Here is an 18,992-nt window from a genome sequence, read left to right on the forward strand (position 1 = left end):
TAATCAAACCAATAACCTTGCAGCAGGTTCACCATTTTCAGAGCGATGAAAACTTTACTGCCAGAAAGCATCAACGATTTAGCAAGATACTTCATGGAGCTCGTATTGCAGCAACTGAAGGCAGATAAATTTCATTTTTTGTCTGGCAGCTGTGACTTTAGAGTATTATCCATTGTGCTGATTTAAAAAGGTTCAAGTTAGAGTTATGGATTGCATTAGTTGTTATTTATACTCCTGGGAACTGAACAGCACAATATTCAGGACACTGAAGGGTTTGCAGGTAATACAACACTGTACAAAGGGCCAAGTCAATCTAATCAATCTCTTTGAACGAACAGCTTAAATAACCATTAAGCCAAGTTTTCATACCACCCGTTTACAGTTAATATATTATATTCACAAGTTTTGTTTGAAATTTTGCATTTATTTTAAACATTACAGTTCTAAAATTGTGATTACAGAACAGTTTTCCCAAAGTTATAACATTTTTTTTTTGAACCATCATTAAAAACACAACAAAAAAAGTTACAAAAGTGTCATATACAAGACAGTAGGTTACCCTGACAATTGGATTGGTAAAACAAATCTGGAAACATTCTGCAATGTTAAAAATAAGTAAATCTGTGCTAATGATTTAAGGATAAACCAATCCAGATAATTTCCAAAAAGTATTTTTATTCAACATTTTTGAAACATTATCCAAAACAGGGAGTTTCCATATTCAAGATAAAAAGGAAGCAAATGTAAAATGACAACAAAATTGTAAATGCTGAAAAACATTATGCAATAAACACAAACTTAGAAGAATCAAACTTGCCCATTTTGATTTTTTTTTCTTTTTTTTTTAAACTAACATGATGGAAACAAACTATGCTCTGGTGAAATTTCAAGAATTAACAGTCCAACACTAATGAAGTATTCTGAAAATATATTTTTGGATTCTCATTCAACTTCCGACAGTTGTATTCAGCTCTACAGCTTTGAGATCAGAATTTCAGTGAGATGCTATTTAGTGCCTTAAGGAATTCAACAAGGACAGGGAGAACAGAAGCCTGTTCTTCAATTGAGATTATGTATTTGATGCATTTACGCTAGCATGCAGATCTCAAATTGTTGCAGTCTGTGATGGTTATTTCGCCTCAGCTGCTTCACAAATGTAGCTAATAGGGGAAATTATTTTTTTTTTTCAGACATAGGTTACTTTTAACCTGAGCAACATACAAGTATATACTCATACAAAATGAGCTAACCAGATTAGAGAAAAGTTGAAAAAAAAACATATGTGAAGCAGCTTATACATCAGGTTACTGTTCTAACCTGTGGCTCCAAACGTGGATTTTCTTACCACAGATGAGGGAGACACAATGTCTAGAGTAAGATACAGCTATGTGAATTGTATAATTATAACACAATCATTACAGATCACGGAAGTACCGTCGGCCAGAGTATGGCTTAACTCAGAGGAGTCACCAGTCCTTGAAGCATCATCATAAGTCTCCGAGCTCTTTTGCTCACATTACTGTGAGGTTCTGCCTGGTTGAATTGGTACAGTTTCTGTCTGACTTGATTTAATACAGAGCCCATGTGATCCCTAGCAACTGGGTCTGTCTGATCTAGATTCATGACTGCATCCTCCAGGTAACTGAAATGAAGGTCGAGGTTGGTTACTGTATACTTAACACATCACAAAAAAATATTATGAAGAGATAATATTTCTAATGGAAAATGCTGGAAAAACCAAACAGTCAGCAAATAAAAGAGAAATATAGAGATAAATAACTTTTTTGCATCCTCAAGGTGTCCAAAAAGTGCTTCACAGCCAATGAATTTACTTTTGAAGTGTAGTCACTTATGTAGGAAAATATGGCATGTAATGTGCACACAACAAGGTCCCACAAATAGTGATTGAATGGATGACCAGTCAATCTGGTTTTGGCAGTGCTGATTGAGGGAAGAAAGTTGGGCAGGACACCGGGTAAGCTCTTTGCTCTTCTTTAAATAGTGCATTAGGAATTTTTACGTCCAGCTGAACAGACAGACGTGTGCCTTCATTTAATGTCTGATCCGAAATATGGCACCTTTTATAATGCAGCACTACATGGGAGTGCCAGTGCAGACTGTGTGCTGAGGTCCTGAGGTGGGTTACCACTACAGATGGTGCCTTTCACTGAAGCACAATAGCTCTGAGGAAGGGCCCCACTTGAAATGTTAACCCATCTACCTTTTCCAGGAGGGGGTTGACAGGCTGTGAATTCCCAGTTGTCTAAGTATTTCAGATTTCCAACATGGAAGGCTGTTCTCATCATTTCTACCAATCGTCTTCTTGTTCCTTACCTGAGTTTTAGTTCTGTGCGCGAGTTGAGATCGGTGGAGAGCTGTTGAATAAGCGAAAGCAAAACTGGCTGGGTTAGGGGACAAGGAGGCTGACCAAAGACCAGCTGAGAATCCACAGTTTCACAGACATAAAGAACCAGGTTGAGGTCTGCTGCAGTCAAAGCCTGATTGATAGAAAAGAAATAAATGTTTTTTGCTCAAACCAATGCTCCATTACTATTAGCTTATGGCAGCCATTCAGTAATCAATGTACCACAAGAACAAACAATTTCAGTCATTTTTGCAAACTAAATGACCTGTGATTCTGTAAAACTTTTAAATTACACTTCATAATAGGGAGTTTAAGAATTGTGCTCAGCTATGATGCTCTGCAGTGTCAAAAAGCCAGCCAACTCACTGTTTTGACTCACTGACCCATGAAGAATAGCCACTTACCATGGCATTGGGTGGCAGCCAGCAAGAAAAGGGAGGAAATTCAAGGGAGCATTAAAAAAGAAATGCACTTTTTTTTTGTAATGTTCAAAAGCACATCCATATTTCAAAAGGTGTAAAGGAAACTGGATTTATGCAATGAGTTAAACATCAATAAGCTTCAATTCATATTATACCAGAATAGTACATCACTGCAACTCATTTGAAGACAACAGTTGGAATTCATTTTGGGAAAAAAGGTTAGTATTCTAAGAATCTGTGATCCTTTTTTCAAAACCTACTTTATAAAATCCAATAAAATATTTTCACATATTTTTTAGAACAAGAATACATCAGCAAAAAGTTGAAAGGAAACTTTGGTTCTCCAGGGATTGTTAAATGTATTAAATTGATTCCTTGGCTGATACTTTCATTGACTGTATTCTGAGAATATCCAATCAGAGAGCCCATAAAGCAATTAACCCTTTTCCTGAACTGGAATACTATACATTTTACATTTGTCACTGCTTCTGCCCGAATTATATGGCCAATGCTACTTGCGTAAAGTGGAGCAAGCACATTGACAGAATACGGTACTGTGAGTAATATAAACGTTTTGTCGGGAAAATGTAGATAGGTATATCAACAGAAGACAGAATACTTTTGTCCCTCAAATAAATCTGGCTGTTCTCAATTTTGCACTCTGCCACATATCAGCATCCCAATGTTGCTCTCGTAATTTAATAAAAACAGCTTCCAGTTAATTACACAAGAAAGGCAGATTTGTTTTCAACATTGTGCTAATTTTCCACCTTACATAATCTTAACTACATGCAACTTTAATGTCTCGATGATCAGTACAATACAACACATCATGTTGGTGGTAACATTAAACTGCTTCAAAAAGGCTTAGTGTTTAAATTTAGGTCCCAAGAGGATGCTCAATTCATGGAAAATAATATCCTGTTTACTAATTTAGCAGGATAGCCAGTTACTGTTAAACAATTCTCTTCGTAATCTGTACTCAATATACAGGCACAGTAATTCAGCCTTAATGAACCTGCCACCAGTAGGCGGCTGCACAGCAATAACATTTTTTGCAACAGTCCTGCAGGAAAGCAATTTAAAGTAGAATTTTTCATATTGCCTTTCTATTACTTTTGGGCAATTTGTAACCATGTAAATTTGCATCACACACCTCCAAATTAGCTGCTTGGCATCAAAATATTTGGTCGGAGAAAAAGCCCAAAACATCCCAATTCTGTAATGTTTCGAAGAAAATTCAAGTTTCCAAGATGTTTCCACTTGTGGGCAAGACCAGAACTCGGGGCCATAAGCACAAGATAATCATTAATACATCCAATAGGGAATTCAGGAGAAACTTCTTTACCCAGAGAGTGGTTAGAATCTGGAACTCGTTACCATGAAGAGTAGTTGAGGCAAATAGCATAGATGCATTTAAAGAGAAGCTAGATAAGCACATGAAGGAGAAAGGAATAGGATATATTGATGGGGTTAGATGAAAAAGGGTGGGAGGTGGCTCCTGTGAAGCATAAACACTGACATAAACACTAGTCAAATGGCCTGTTTCTGTGCTATAAATACTTTGTAAATGCTAGGTTTAGGTAATGGAAACATGGCCTTCATAGTATCAGTGTAACAACCTCAAATGCAAGACCTAACACAATCAAAAGCACTCTTGCCTCCTGCATACTCAAAACCATTGTTATCAATAAATCTCGTTCTGATCAACAGCTTGTACAGGTCACAGATATTCACATCACGTGGTTTAGGCAAAGGCAAGTTAGCCACTCAATCTCATCTTGGGCAAGGACATGAGGCCTGCTACTATGAGCTAGAATTGTAATGAGTATACAAACTTGCTTCTTTTAGCTCAACCAGGTTACAATGGTGCGCCTTGCTAATGAGAGAGAGATGTTGAGAACCATGGCAAGGAATGGAGCCTGTTTCCTCTCCCAATAAGATGTACAATACCAAATTGATGCCAACATGCATTTATATAGCACCTTTAACATAGTAAAATATTCCAAGGCACTTCATAGGAATATTATCAAGCAAAATTTGACACCGAGCCACATAAGAAAAAGACTTGGATTTATAGAGCGCCTTTCACGCCTACTGGACATCTCAAAGTGCTTTACAGCCAATGAAGTACTTTTGGACTGTGCTCACTGTTGTAATATGGGAAATATGGCAGTCAATTTGCACACAAGCAAGCTCCCACAAACAGAAATGTGATAATGACCAGATAATCTATTTTTTTGTTATGTTGATTGAGGGATAAATATTGGCCAGGACACTGGGGATAACCCTCAGCACTGCACTGGAGTGTCAGCCTAGATTTTTTTGTGCTCAAGTCCCTGAAGTGGGACTTGAACCCGCAACCTTGAGAGGCGAGAGTGCTATCCACTGAGCCACAGCTGACAATCTCGGTCAATGAGGAGATATTAGTGCAGATGACCAAAAACTGTCAAAGAGGTCGGTTTTAAGGAGCGTCTTAAAAAGGAGGAAAGAGAGGTTTACGATAGGAATTCCAGAACTTAAGGCCTTGTAAACTGAAAGCGTGGCCGCCAATAGTAGAGTGATTAAAATCAGGGATGCGCAAGAGAAATGTCAAGGCTCTAGAGCAGAATAGAGTTTTGGGTAAAAATAAGTAGAGTGGGTCAGAAAGGGACAGAGAGAGCATGAAAGGTAATAAGGCATCAGGGACTAAGGTGACATCAGGGAAAAACAGAAATAAGTCAAAGCTAAAGGCACTATATCCGAATAAAATAGATTAATTAATAGCACAGATAGAAATGAATAGGTTTGATCTAATAGCCATTACGGAGACGTGGTTGCAAAATGGACATGGTTGGGAACTAACTATTCCAGAATGCTTAACTTTTAGAGAAGAGATAGGCAAAATGGAAAAGGAGGTGGGATAGCCCTGATAATAAAGGATGGGATAAAGACAGTAGAGAGAAAGGATCTTAGTTCTGAAAATCAAGTAGAAGAATCAGTTTGGGTGGAGCCAAGAAACAGCAAGGGGCAGAAAGCATTGGAGAGAGTTGTTTATAGGCCCCCAAACAGTAGTTGTAATATAAATCAGGAAATTAGAGGCGCATGTAATAAGGGTAATACAGTAATCATGGGGATCTTTAATCTGTATTCATACTCCACACAGTTACTGCAAATTTGATTTGCCCAATCTACATTTAGACTGGGCAAATTAAATTTGCAGTAACTATGTGGAGTATGAATTCATGGAATATATACAAGATAGTTTTCTAGATCAGTATGTTGAGGAACCAACTAGGGAACAGGCTAGTTTAGATTTAGTTTTGTGCAATAAGGGCTAATTAATAACCTTGTAGTAAAGGGGCCTTTAGAGAAGAGTTACCATAATAACAGAATTTTATATTGAGTTTGAAAATGATTTAGTTAAATCCAAAACATCCATACAAATATGCTGCAGGTATGACATTAGAGTAGGGTTAGCTTGATTTAATTTTGATGTAGAAATGTCAATAGGTTTGTTGTTTTAAATTATTAGATCACATGGTAATGTGCTGTGAAAACCTGCAAGTTAATTTATGTAGCAAATAGGTAAAATGTTTTGGACTCGGTCCTTTACTGAGCTTGGTACAGGCTTCACACTTCTGGATATTGCCTAACTTCGAGAGACAGGTATACAGGAATCATAAACATCAGTCACTGGGAAGGATAAGTGACAATCAATGTAAATCCTAAAATTGTGCAGCATCCATCGGAACCATAGATGATTCCAAAAAGAAATTACCGACATAGGAGCCTCAGCCCATCGATATCAAAAAGAAAATTCATCTCAATCAGAATTGTGGCATTTGACCACCAAAACCTTTTAACAAAAAATAAGTGAACTTTTACAAACATTTTCTAGAACTTCTGCAACAATAAACCTTACAAAAATTACTCTGACAAGTAATTAAACTGACGAAACGGATTGGAGAAATGCTTTGTGCGCACAGTAAAGACTGCTACTGATAGAAAAAATGACTCAAAATGAGATCATATGGAATAGGGAAGAGTATCTGACCAAGATATTTCTGTGTGGCATGAAAATCTAAAGGGAAGTGTGTAAAGGTTATAAACAAGTGATAAATTTACATTTTAGCATTAATGTGCAAGTAATTCAATATATTTCATGAAATAAACCACCAAATAGCTATTCAGTATCGTAATTACGTCTCTTCTTGAAGTCTCAAGTTATTGGCCTTTATTTAACTTCCTATACATACCTGTTGAAAGGCTTGGTTAAGTTGCCCCTGTTGCAACAGCTGCAAGATGTGGGCCTGCTGGGATTGGAAATCCATGTGAGTTGATGGAATTGGCGTTCCGGCAGCTGATCGCATGGCCTGCATAATACTGGAAGCAACAGCAGCCTGTTGCCCCTTCATTGCGAGGCCAACTTCTCCTTTCACAATTCTCTGCACTTGAGTCAGAATCGATTCCTGCAAACTGTTGGATATCACTCATTAATTCGACTAACAATTTTCCATTAAACCCTACATTTATAAACTGCCCTTCAATCACAAAATGCTATGCTTATTTGAGAAGAACATTGTCCCTATACTGTACCTTATTTTACAGTTGGTCTGCTACACTATGTATTTCATTTGTGGCCAATCCAAAATCAACTTTTAATCTGCAGTTATGGTATCCCAGTTTTTAACCTGATGCTTTTCAATTGGTCTTAAAATGATGTACTGGAAGAACATTAAAAGACTTGGCACATAATTACAAATACAAATACATAATTACAAATATCCTGTTTTTAAATCCTCTCACTACACATTTACTGTGTTAAGCACTGCAGTCCTTCCACCTCAGTCTTATCTCATCTTTATCCAGCTAACCTCTATAAGCAAGAAATAGGCTGCATAACAGACACAGAAAAAGCAGGCTCGCCACCTGTGTGCATCCAAATTAACAGACTGGGAATTAATCATGATCCAAGGAAATGTGGCACATGCTATTTAGGTTCAGAACAGGTAGGCTGGAGAGGAATTTTGTTCAGTTATTAGACTGGAGGGTTTTGTCATTATTTTACCATGCTCTGATCCATATAGGTTTTGCACTTTAATACCTGAAATTATGTAGATCCAATGCGCCATCAAAATGGCTGTGAAAAACTTTCACAGTGTTGTAAAATAAATTGTCACAATTTACAAAACCTCTCAAGGAAAACTTCTTCCATTCTCCTTGCACCCTTGAAAAGTATGTGACGTGCAACTTGTTAGAAGGTAGATTGGAATATTAGATTTATATGGAATTTTTTGCTCAATTTACAATGATCAGGAAGAAAATTCACAAGATTGTTATCTTTTGTCAAACTTCATCTTTGGCAACTCAACTCCCTCAAGAAATTAAGTAAATCAGTTAAAGTCCATGATAGTGTGAACGGTACCTAGTGTGATCGAAGAGGAATCGATGGGCCAAATAGATTTTGTTTCAGACTTACATTCTTTACATAGTAAAAATGGAATTACTGTTTAGCATTATTTTTAAACCAGGATTATAGATCAAGTAACGAAGCCCAATATAATCAGTTCCCATACTGCACATTAATATGAATTAATGCTTTCAGGAAAATTGTGTCTAACATGAGAAATGGTATCTTCAAATAAAGAAAATTAGTTAGTGATAAGCTGTAAATATGGTTTTAGTCGAATTAAAGTATATAGCCACCATGTCAATACTTCCAATGGCGATAGCTGCTTTCACTCAGTTTTCTAACCGCTAACTTTAGAAAACGAACTCCACGACAAATAAATAAATAAATAAACGCAAAGGCTGGAAATCTGAAACAAACAGAAAATGCTTCATTAGCCTTCCCCCTCCTCAATTTGCTGCTTAAAATTCACAGGTCAGTCAGCATCTATAAAGAGCAAAGAAAGCTGAACATTCTCGGTACAACCCTTTGTGAGGCTGCGTATTTCCAGCATTTTCTGTTTTTGTTCCATTATAAATGCAGATCTTTCCAATTCTGTTATATAAAAGAGAAAATCTCCAAATCTGCCTCAATGTTAGAAAAGCACCTCCTCCTGCCACTGGTTTGATATTTCCACACCAACCATCTTGTGACCCCTCTTGGGTGATGCTACCAACTAATAACCAACAGTAGGTAGTACATTTGTACCCACCAGCATCCGGATAGAAATGCATTTTACACAGGTTGTAGAACAAAATGCTTACACAAAGCAAGAAAACAGCTAGTAGTTTCTGTTCGATGAGTATTTCTCACCCTTCTACATTCTAAATGGACTTTTTCTCCCTTCTGTAGGCCATACATGTTATGCCCCATGTCTAATTTTCAGCCCTACGCAGAAACACGACTTTGTTCTGCACCCCTCAGTGACAGAGGAATGTGCACAAAGGAAAGACAAGTGTGAATCCACCCGTTTTGATTGTGCAGAGTGGCAATACACCAAGAGCACATAGAATTAAAACCCTATTCTTTGCTCCCCTTTGTAGTAATGCATTTTAAGTTTTTTGTGTGAAATATTTCAGTTATCAAGATGTAAGAATTAGTGCTGGGAAATGGAAGACACATCGCTGTAGATTTGCAATTTACCGTCTGGACATAAAACTAGTGTTGGAAGCTGTCCAATTTTAATTTCATTGAAATTAACGGGTATAAATCAGGTGGTTTCTATAACAACAGTCAATCTGCAACACCAGTTTTATACCCGATACACATGTTGAAAATCTAACCCCAGAATCAAGCACTCTCTGGTCAAGTTTTGCAGAGCCAACTGCAATGTAAAAGCTCCCTCTGCTCTGAAATGCCATATCCCCAACCTCAAAAGCATTCCCTACTGTAACAGTACAAAATTATTTTCTATACTAGCCCATACACCCCTAGCAACCTGGTTGGCACTTCTCAATCTGATTTCACATAAAGCCTTTACAACCAAAGATCATCTATGTCTCACCTTTCTTGTCCCAATTCAAGCCTCGGTCCCCGAAGTTCCAAGACAGCATGTTAACCCATTGTATGCCAGGTACCCAAGTTCATATTGCTAACATTACGGCATAACACTAACAAGTGCCACAGCAGTTGGGTGTTTTTCTACTCACTTGCCGACAATGATGTGAAGCTGATGCTGCACCTCCGAACGCATGCCGTTTGTGATGGTGGCAGCAAGGTGATCCGTGGCATTATGGAAGCGGTCAATCATTTGCTGCAGCTGACTAATCATAGGATCTCGGGTTTCTTGCTCTTGGGCCTTTTTGGACTGAAGGTGAATCTCCAGTTGCTGGATATCTGTGGGTGAAATGGAAAGCCTCAAAAGGTTTATATATAATTTATAAAGTAAGATGGAGGTCAATGCAAGAGTTAGCCAACAACCTGAAACCTACATATTTGTATAATCATAAAAGAGGAGACAGTGAACACGAGAGTCAATGCATACTAATTCTACTGAAAAGTTTAACTGTGGACATGGAATATATATTGCAGCTTTCAGTGCTGTTATGTACAATTTTCATTGCAATGTTTCCTACTGAATTGCACAGTTCACATTTACTCAGTAAGATACATTTTCCAGCCCCCCCACCCCCCAGCCCTAGCTCAGAGGGTGGGCCCTTCCCTCCCACAACCACCACCTTGGAAAAGATCAGCTAATTCAGTCCAGACCACAGATTGAACTTGGGACCTTCCTGGCCTGTATGGCTCAGAAACCACACCACCCAGTGTACTTAACCACTGAAATACAAAAAAAACATAATCATCACTGCTAAAAATATCAAGGTTTTAAAACTGTGACTGTAAAGGATCAAAATAACACCTACATTCTTGTGTCCCCTGCTTGAAGCTGTCATTTATTTGCTGGAACATTGACTGGCATGCTTTTTCAAATACAGGTACAACTATACTCTGGAATGACTCTCTGTAAGTAGATTGTATCGGTCCTTGCAAAGCATCTGCTGCAGCTCTTCCAATACTCTCTGCAGTGTTCTGCAACCAAAAACAAAAGTATGTTAATCCAACAGGTGTGATACTCTCAAATGGCAAAAACATTCACATAACATTTTAAACCAGCAGAAAGTTCTAAAAGTATTCAATACTACTAGTTCTCCAAGGTAGTGTGATGGGGCTCCAACATGCTGTTTCAGCACATCAAGATCTGGGTGTTAGTCCATCCCATGCACAAGCTTGTAGTACAAGCACTTTCTCCTCCCCCTCCCCAAACACACACAAACACAATTCTCCTCCCCTCCTCCTCACCCAAGAGGGGAAATTAATTTTGGCCAGTCACTCTTGGCACCCCAAATCCAAAGAAGTTGGAAACACCAGCAAGAGCTTGAGCATTGTGCCCCACTCAGAATGGACAAAATATTGGGAACTTAAAATAAAATAAATAGGAATAGATGCAACATTAACTCCATAATGATGACTGATTGAAATTAAACGCTACTACAACCGTAGTCTCTTAGTTCATTACTTGTACCAAGTTTTGCCATTGGTGACAAACATTACTTTCAACAGGAAGATTATTTATAGCTTTAAGCTATCAGTACTTCAATAAAAAAAATCAAAAGTTCAGATAATAGATTGGGGGTGGGGGGGGGGGGGGCAGGACAGTCACTTTAAAGAAATAAAGGCTTGCACTTATATAGCATTTTACCAAGTCTCTTAGAAACATCTCAATTTACAATAAAATTGTCAAGCTCTGTATGCGGTTTGAGTTTTGTAATTCTATTTGGTTTTAAAAAAAAGACCAATCTGAAAAAGGCATCAATTTATTGTGCCATCTTCATCTAAAGTGGCGCTGGAACTAGTACAGCTGGGCAACGTAAAATCAGAAATACCGCTCATGATAAATATGGATTCAAACATTATGCATGATATGAACTCAGCACCAACTAAGCAGGGGAAATCTAGCAGCTCTTGTAGCAGAACACAGGACTGTAGCATCTGAAGGGCGACCATTCAAATCCTATGCCTGACTGAGCTTTGAACTTACCTGTTTTCATTGAAGAGCTTTGACCACTCGGAGGCAGGCCAGCTGCTCCAGTTGGAGGACTTGCTGTAGTGAAGATGAATCACTGCACAGCAAGTGGTTTCCAGGAGGAAAAAGAAATACAATTGGTGCCTGCATTATAAGAACAGATCCCTAGTTCAGGGTGGCATTGACAACGGCCATGGAGAGGTCAATGACCTAGACAGCCTATATGGAGGAGGCAATTGGCTAGAGGAACAGAGTCCCAGAGAAAATAAATGAGGGAAGCATATGTAATGGGGGGGCAACACAGGAAACATGATCGGGAAGTGAAATATGTAGACTGGCGGAAATAGATTATATGAGTACTAAAAAACACTAATCAATTAAATGTTTTAATCCATGCCATATCATATATAGCATGTTAGAAATTGAGAATATTTTGAAGTTTAAATCTTCAAAAATCTTACCTTCGATTTTACCATTTTTGTTATGTTCTCTTTTAATATCCCTTCAATTGCTGCAAGCTTGGTTGCAATGTGGTTATTCAGCTGACCAGACACTGGCTCCAAACTTTTGGAAATACCTTTTGGAATAAAGATTGAAGAACCTTGTGTTAATGATTCTTCAACATGCATTCTGGAATCCCTCTACACAGAAATGTGGATTTCTGCCAACACCATTTCATGATTAATCAGGCCATGAGTGTTATGGTCCATCGTTCAATGCTCCCATTAGAGTAAACTCAGTTAAATTGGCTTGTAAATCAAGGATGAGTAATTCTTCAAAGCTTAAGTTGTTAACCTGCCTTTAATTGGGAACCATGCTTCACAAATATCAATTGCAAAACCAAAGGAACAAAAAGACCCACAACAGGTGGGTTTACTAGAAACCTCTGCAAATGGCAAAGTCATAACACAAGGAGCATGTGTGTATTGGAGATGCTCCTGCAAATATACGACGAATCACAGGTATTTTGTAACCGGACGTGTCAGTTTCCAGCAAATTGAGAAATACAGCACCATTACTAGACAGTAATGGACAGCTATCAATCAAAACAGTTCACAATTTGTGGCTCATTTCATTATTCCAGGAAGTTTACCCATTCAATAGACTGAATGAATTTGGACACTAGGCATTTATGATAATATACAGTTTCAGATTCAATTTTATTTAGAAGAACATAATGTGCTTAAATGTCTGTTCACAAATGTATATCTCTGCAACCAACAGGATGTCTCATTAAACGAGGGATCAAAAAACCTTCGAGTTATGTTTTTTTTATAAATATTAAGAACTTGCATAAATGTCAAAAAGCTGGGTTTACAGAGCACTGGTAGAAAGATTACAAATTGGCCTCAAGTTGTTGCCCAATTGCAGATGTTTACACAATTGCACTTTCCCTATATTTTCAAGTATTCTGAGTCAGTGTGTGCAATTTTTGGCAAATTCAGACACCTACTAAAATTTATTTCACAAATTTCTGACTGAGCACGATTACCCCCTGCCTAAACTAGTGGGATAGCCCAGAAGAAATTAATTGCTGAAATTGCTTGCTCATCTGATTGTGCAGAGCAAAGGTAGTTTCAGAAAATGTCAAACAACGTTACCATTCAATTCTGTTAATTATTCCATAAAGGATGAATGTCAAAAATTTGTCCACGAAATATGTCAAAAAGCTTTCATCACTAACCACTGTCAATTCCAGCCAAGATTTTAAAAACTGGCACTGGTGCGATAACTAGAAATTCACCTGTCCCATCACAAATGTTCTGACTGAATTTGTTTCAACTTTTGCTGGACATTTATTTAGTCATGAGTGTCAGCAAACTTGTGCAAACCACAAGTGACATTTCTATGGAAAAATACTGGCCAGTGTAAATAACACCAACATAAAAAAAACAAAAGAAAGCTAATGCACAAGAACCCCATCTTGCACCTCTGGGTGACAAATGTCAAACATGCAAACTATAAATGCCTGTATATCTTTTGAAGCCTTGCCTTCTGTATTCTAAAAAATATTTCAAGTTTTAAATAGTGGATTTGTACAAGAGCAACATATTTTTAAAAAAACATTCCTATCCACACATCTGCTGACAGGCCACCCAAGGAGTGAAACAGCAGGTTCCAGGGAGAGGTCCATTAAAGTTAACCTCTGAGTGCAGCACAATGTGACCAGAACACCACCCCCCCACCCCCAAGGAAATGAAATGACTGAAGACTTTAAAACCCTTGAACCCATTCTTTGCAGTAATCTTGGAACTCAACTGGAAGCACACAGCAAGCTGAGCAGCTTATTTGCTGACGCAGTCAAACAGCCAAATTAAACTAATTGCCAATAGTGATTCAAAATGTGGACTCACTTTGTTATCTCAGATAAGACCAACTCAGGAACCTGGAGTCCCAACAGATCAGACTTGTATTACGTGACAAGACTGCAAAGACATCCACATACGTAGGGATTTCTACACCAGCAATGAAAAAAATGATTGTATAAACTACATGTAGGTCACATCTACAGCGAGCACCATTATGCTCACTGTGCTCGAAATAGTCATGCTCAAAATAGGCATCAGATGAAGTGTTAGTGACTTGCAATAATTTCCCCACCAGCTGGCACGGTGCACAATATCATCCAATGGAACTTTGAGTGCACTATTTCAGCAACAAGGAGATTTACTACTAGTACCAACTATCAACGATCAATAAAGGACCCATCTTACAAGGTAATCGAGACAAATAAATGGGGGCTTTAAGTGGCAATAAAGAAACTCTACATACCTGTCAGTTTGGTCAGCACTGTTTCCATGTTTAGTTTATGAATATCCAACCAGAAGTAGATATACACCTTGAATTTTTTCTAGACACTTAATGTATCACACCAATACATTTCAGAATTGGAACATATGTTGAAATTGTGACCAAATTCTTCGTGAATTTTACAGATCACATGCTTCAACTTTTAGTAAAGCTGTTCTCAGCCCATACTCACATTGTGGTAAAGTTTTCTTCATCTCATCCCGAATGGTCTTCTCTATACGATTACTGACTGAATTCACCAAAGTCTGAGAGAGCTGATGAGACAACTGTTCCTGAAACTGCCCACTTCTTTCATGTCCTTCTGCCAAGATGCTATCTGTTCGTCTCTCTAAAAGGTTAAGTTAAGGCAAACCATTTCAAATGACAGAGTATTACAGTGAAGAAAACTAGTGATGTAGTACCTTTGAGTCACCACACTAGCACAACAACCAGACAAGATAACTGACATTCAGCAAGCTTTTAATAAAATGAAGAAAAAGCAGAAAAAGGGGAAACATACTTGCTGTACTTGAAGAGTCCATAGTATAGGATCTCACCAAGGTTGAAAAGAGCAGAAATCAAGAAAAAGTAAAGTAATGTCAGGTTTTAAAAGCTGCAAATTGAGGAGGGGGAAGGCTAATGAAGCATTTGAAAAAAGGAAAATGAAAAAACAAAGACTTTAAAACTCAAAGAGAAGTAATTAACTCAAAAGATCAAAGACATCAAACACTGCTGTGTTCATGGGATTCATGATCAGGCTATACCTAGAGAGGTATCAAAAGCTGCACCCAGCTGTGCTGTGCTGCTTGAAAAACAGATATTAAAACAACCTACATTATGATCAAGATAGACCCCACTAGAATGACAGGAAAGAGGTTTGATACGAGGAGCAGTGCCATACCACGGTCACAGGAGATTCTGAACCATCACCATTTACTTCATGCACATTGTTGGAGATGGTCATTGCCTGGCACTTGAGGCGCTAATTTTATTTGTCACTGATCAGCCCAAGCATGGATGTTGACACGGACTGCTTCATTAACTAAACACTGCGCAGCAACATCCAACTTCTGACCTTATGATGGAGGGAAAGTCATGATGAGGAGGAGCAAGATGGTTGGACCTAGGACACTGCCCTGAGGAACTCCTGCAGCAATGTCCTGGGGCTGAGATTATTGGCCTCCAACAACCACAATACTTTTTCTTGATTTCTGTTGTTTTGAACCTTAATGGGATATTGTACTACGGATTCTTCAAGTACAGCAAGTTGGACTTTATAATGTGGTCCTTTGTGTTAAGTAAGGTTCCAGTCAGTGAAGAGTTTTCCCCCTGATCCTCGTTGACTTCAATTTTACTAGGGCTCCTTGGTACCATTCTAGGTCAAACACTGCCTTGGTATCAAGGGCAGTCATTCTTAGCTCACTTCTGGAATTTTAACTCCTTTGTTCATGTTTGGACCATGGCTGCAATGAGGTCTCGATCAAGGAGGAGGATCAAGCTTACAAAACCACTACAGGGGAATCTTTCTCTGAAGCACTACTGATGTAACACAATCATGGGAGTTTGGAGATTATAAATCTTGAGAACTATCTTTTAGCAGTATATACAGTTATTGGAACCTCAGACTGTATCACTTGCTAAAATCAAACTCAGTTGTTGGACTTTATAATGTGGTCAGTCGTGTTAAGGATCCAATCTACTAATATTGCCAATACTCTGCTTTCTGGACAGAATAATTTAATCAGAGAAGACAGTTTATTTAATACCCAGGATATCGTCAAATGCATTTATTTCTGAAATCCATTGCTTCCAACAGGATATACGTCACTTACTTTATTAAGCTAAACATTGGTGTGCTTTTAACACTATGTAGGACAAAAGGATACGTTCTTGTTCTTGCTGTGTGACCATAATTCGTTCCACATGACCCATAATGGAGCCTTGCACTGCATCCATGTGATCAGTAAGCCTTTGTATAAGTTCCAACTGGCTCTGTCTCAATTCACAGAGCTCCCTCTGTTGGCTACGTAACAGACACAGCAACTCTTCCTGTTGGTCCATGTTGAACTGCTGCTGGAACAAAAAGGTGCTATATAAAGCAAGTTGAACGGAGTGAAACATTCCAAGGTGCTTCACAGGAGTATTGAGATAAAAATTTGACAACGAGCCACACAAGTAGAAATTAGCGCAGGTGATCAAAAGCTTGGTCAAAGAGGCATGTTTTAAATAATTAATAAAATAAATCGAGTATTTTTGTTAAATAAAGGTGAAATTAGACATAGGTTCGATTACATGCCATCAAGGAAGCCCTGAGGTGCTTTTCTTCTGACACAAATGTAATTATTTTATATGAAGAGTAAAAATAGTTTTTTGGGCAAACCATGCAGACCAGGAAGTGAGGCATCAGCTGGTCTCAGCCAGGGAACATAAGAACATAAGAAATAGGAGCAGGAGTCCATACAGCCCCTTCTGTCGCTTCTCGGCCTTTTGGCTAAGATCATGCGTGGCTGACCTGACGGGGGAGTAACCACTATGACCCCAAGGTGGTTCTCCCTGGATCAGGAAGGTATATGCTTGCTTTTTTGGAAATAGGAGGTGGGTGGGGTGGCTTGACCCATCCACCTCCACGGAGGTGTGTGGGGGACCTGACCCATCCACCTCCATGGCACGAACCTGGTATTGCAGTACTTCCAGGAACGGTGCAGTGGCTCTAGGCCTTTTGGCTAAGAGCATTGGCGCAGAGTGATCCTTGAATAGGCCCAAGGTGACCTCTGGCGTTTGTGATTTGACAAAGAATTGGAACGATTGGCTACGAATTTCAAAAAAAAATATATATATATTCACTTCCACAGATTTACAACCCTCAGAGAAGACATTTCTCCTCATCTCAGTTTTAAATGGGTGACCCCTTATTCTAAGATCATGCCCTCTAGTTCTAGTCTCCCCCATCAGTGGAAAAAGCCTCACTGCACCCACCTTGTCAAGCCCCCTCATAATCTTAAACATTTCGATAAGATCACCTCTCATTCTTCTGAATTCCAATGAGTAAAGGCCCAACCTACTCAACCTTTCCTCATAAGTCAACCCCCTCATCCCCAGAATTAACCTAGTGAACCTTCTCTGAACTACCTCCAAAGCAAGTATATCCTTTCGTAAATATGGAAACCAAAATTGCACGCAGTATTCCAGGTGTGGCCTCACCAATACCCTGTATAGCTGTAGCAAGACTTTCTTGTTTTTATACTCCATCCCCTTTGCAATAAAAGCCAAAATTCCATTGGCCTTCCTGATCACTTGCTCTTCCTGATCACTTGCTGTACCTGCATACTATCCTTTTGTGTTTCATGCACATGTACCCCCAGGTCCCGCTGTACTGCAGCACTTTGCAATCTTTTTCCATTTAAACAATAACTTGCTCTTTGATTTTTTTCTGCCAAAATGCAGGACCTCACACTTTCTAACATGATGCTCCATCTGCCAAATTTTTGCCCACTCACTTAGCCTGTCTATGTCCTTTTGCAGATTTTTTGTGTCCTCCTCACAAATTGCTTTTCCGCCCATCTTTGTATCGTCAGCAAACTTAGCTACGTTACACTCAGTCCCTTCTTCCAAGTCGTTAATATAGATTGTAAATAGTTGGGGTCCCAGCACTGATCCTTGCAGCACTCCACTAGTTACTGGTTGCCAACCTTAGAATGAACCATTTATCTCGACACTCTGTTCTGTTAGCCAATCCTCTATCCATGCTATTATATTACCCCCAACCCCGTGAACTTTTATCTTGTGCAGTAACTTAAGCGGAGGGGCACTACAGATGGTCCCAAAATCCTTGTGTAAGGAAAGGAAACTTAGTCAGATCCCCGCTCCTCATGGGAGAAGGATTGGAAATTTAAAAAAATGAACAGATCGAGAATGATTTCAAAACTACATCCAATTTACATTAAATTGTCAGTGTTTAATTTATTTAAAATAAGTGTGGAACGGGGTGAAGTAAGGCACTTGATGGCACAACTTTGGTCTGCTTTTGACAAGAAAGGCTCAGAGGGCATTCCGCCACTCCCTTCACCAATATTTACAACTTTGAAAAGTTCATCACCAAAAGAGCAACAGAACAGTGACACAACTATTGGCCAGTAAGATTACATGATGGTAGTCAGAGGTCTATCTGTTAATAGTTAACAGATAGACCTCTGACTACCATCATGTAATCTTACTGGCCAATATGTAAAATTACTTCTCCCTATTCTCCAACAGAGGAAGCAAAAAGCATGCTCTAATCATCTAAAGATCCACTTTTTATAATCTAGCACAAACATGATATAGACTTAATAAGTTTATTATATATTTCTGCTTCTTCAAATTCATGTTACGTAATTAAAAATATGATTCTTAACTTCAATCTGGTTGCATACTTGAGAGTTCCCCGATAAGACTGTAACTCAGTCACTCCCTATTGTAACT

At 38.6% G+C, this 18,992-nt stretch overlaps 1 protein-coding gene and 1 pseudogene across 3 annotated transcripts in view; one reads left to right on the plus strand and one right to left on the minus strand.

Moving 5' to 3' along the window:
• Positions 1-435: 435 nt before the first annotated feature.
• edc4 (enhancer of mRNA decapping 4) overlaps positions 436-18,992 on the minus strand; it is an 84,254-nt gene continuing 65,697 nt past the window's right edge. For 2 of the 3 annotated variants that reach the window (XM_070897937.1, XM_070897935.1), the window contains 8 exons: positions 16,418-16,604; positions 14,725-14,880; positions 12,203-12,318; positions 10,582-10,747; positions 9,868-10,054; positions 7,026-7,245; positions 2,335-2,498; positions 436-1,642 (listed from right to left, as the gene is read on the minus strand). In XM_070897937.1, coding sequence (XP_070754038.1) covers positions 1,453-1,642; positions 2,335-2,498; positions 7,026-7,245; positions 9,868-10,054; positions 10,582-10,747; positions 12,203-12,318; positions 14,725-14,880; positions 16,418-16,604 — 1,386 coding nt within the window. In that variant the 3' untranslated portion in view covers positions 436-1,452. The remainder of the gene's footprint in view (positions 1,643-2,334; positions 2,499-7,025; positions 7,246-9,867; positions 10,055-10,581; positions 10,748-12,202; positions 12,319-14,724; positions 14,881-16,417; positions 16,605-18,992) is intronic. The other variant, XM_070897936.1, reaches the window with a different exon arrangement.
• On the plus strand, positions 17,003-17,241 carry LOC139279165 (U2 spliceosomal RNA; annotated as a pseudogene).

This window comes from Pristiophorus japonicus, chromosome 13 (genome assembly GCF_044704955.1).
Source record: "Pristiophorus japonicus isolate sPriJap1 chromosome 13, sPriJap1.hap1, whole genome shotgun sequence".
NCBI lineage: Eukaryota > Metazoa > Chordata > Chondrichthyes > Pristiophoridae > Pristiophorus > Pristiophorus japonicus.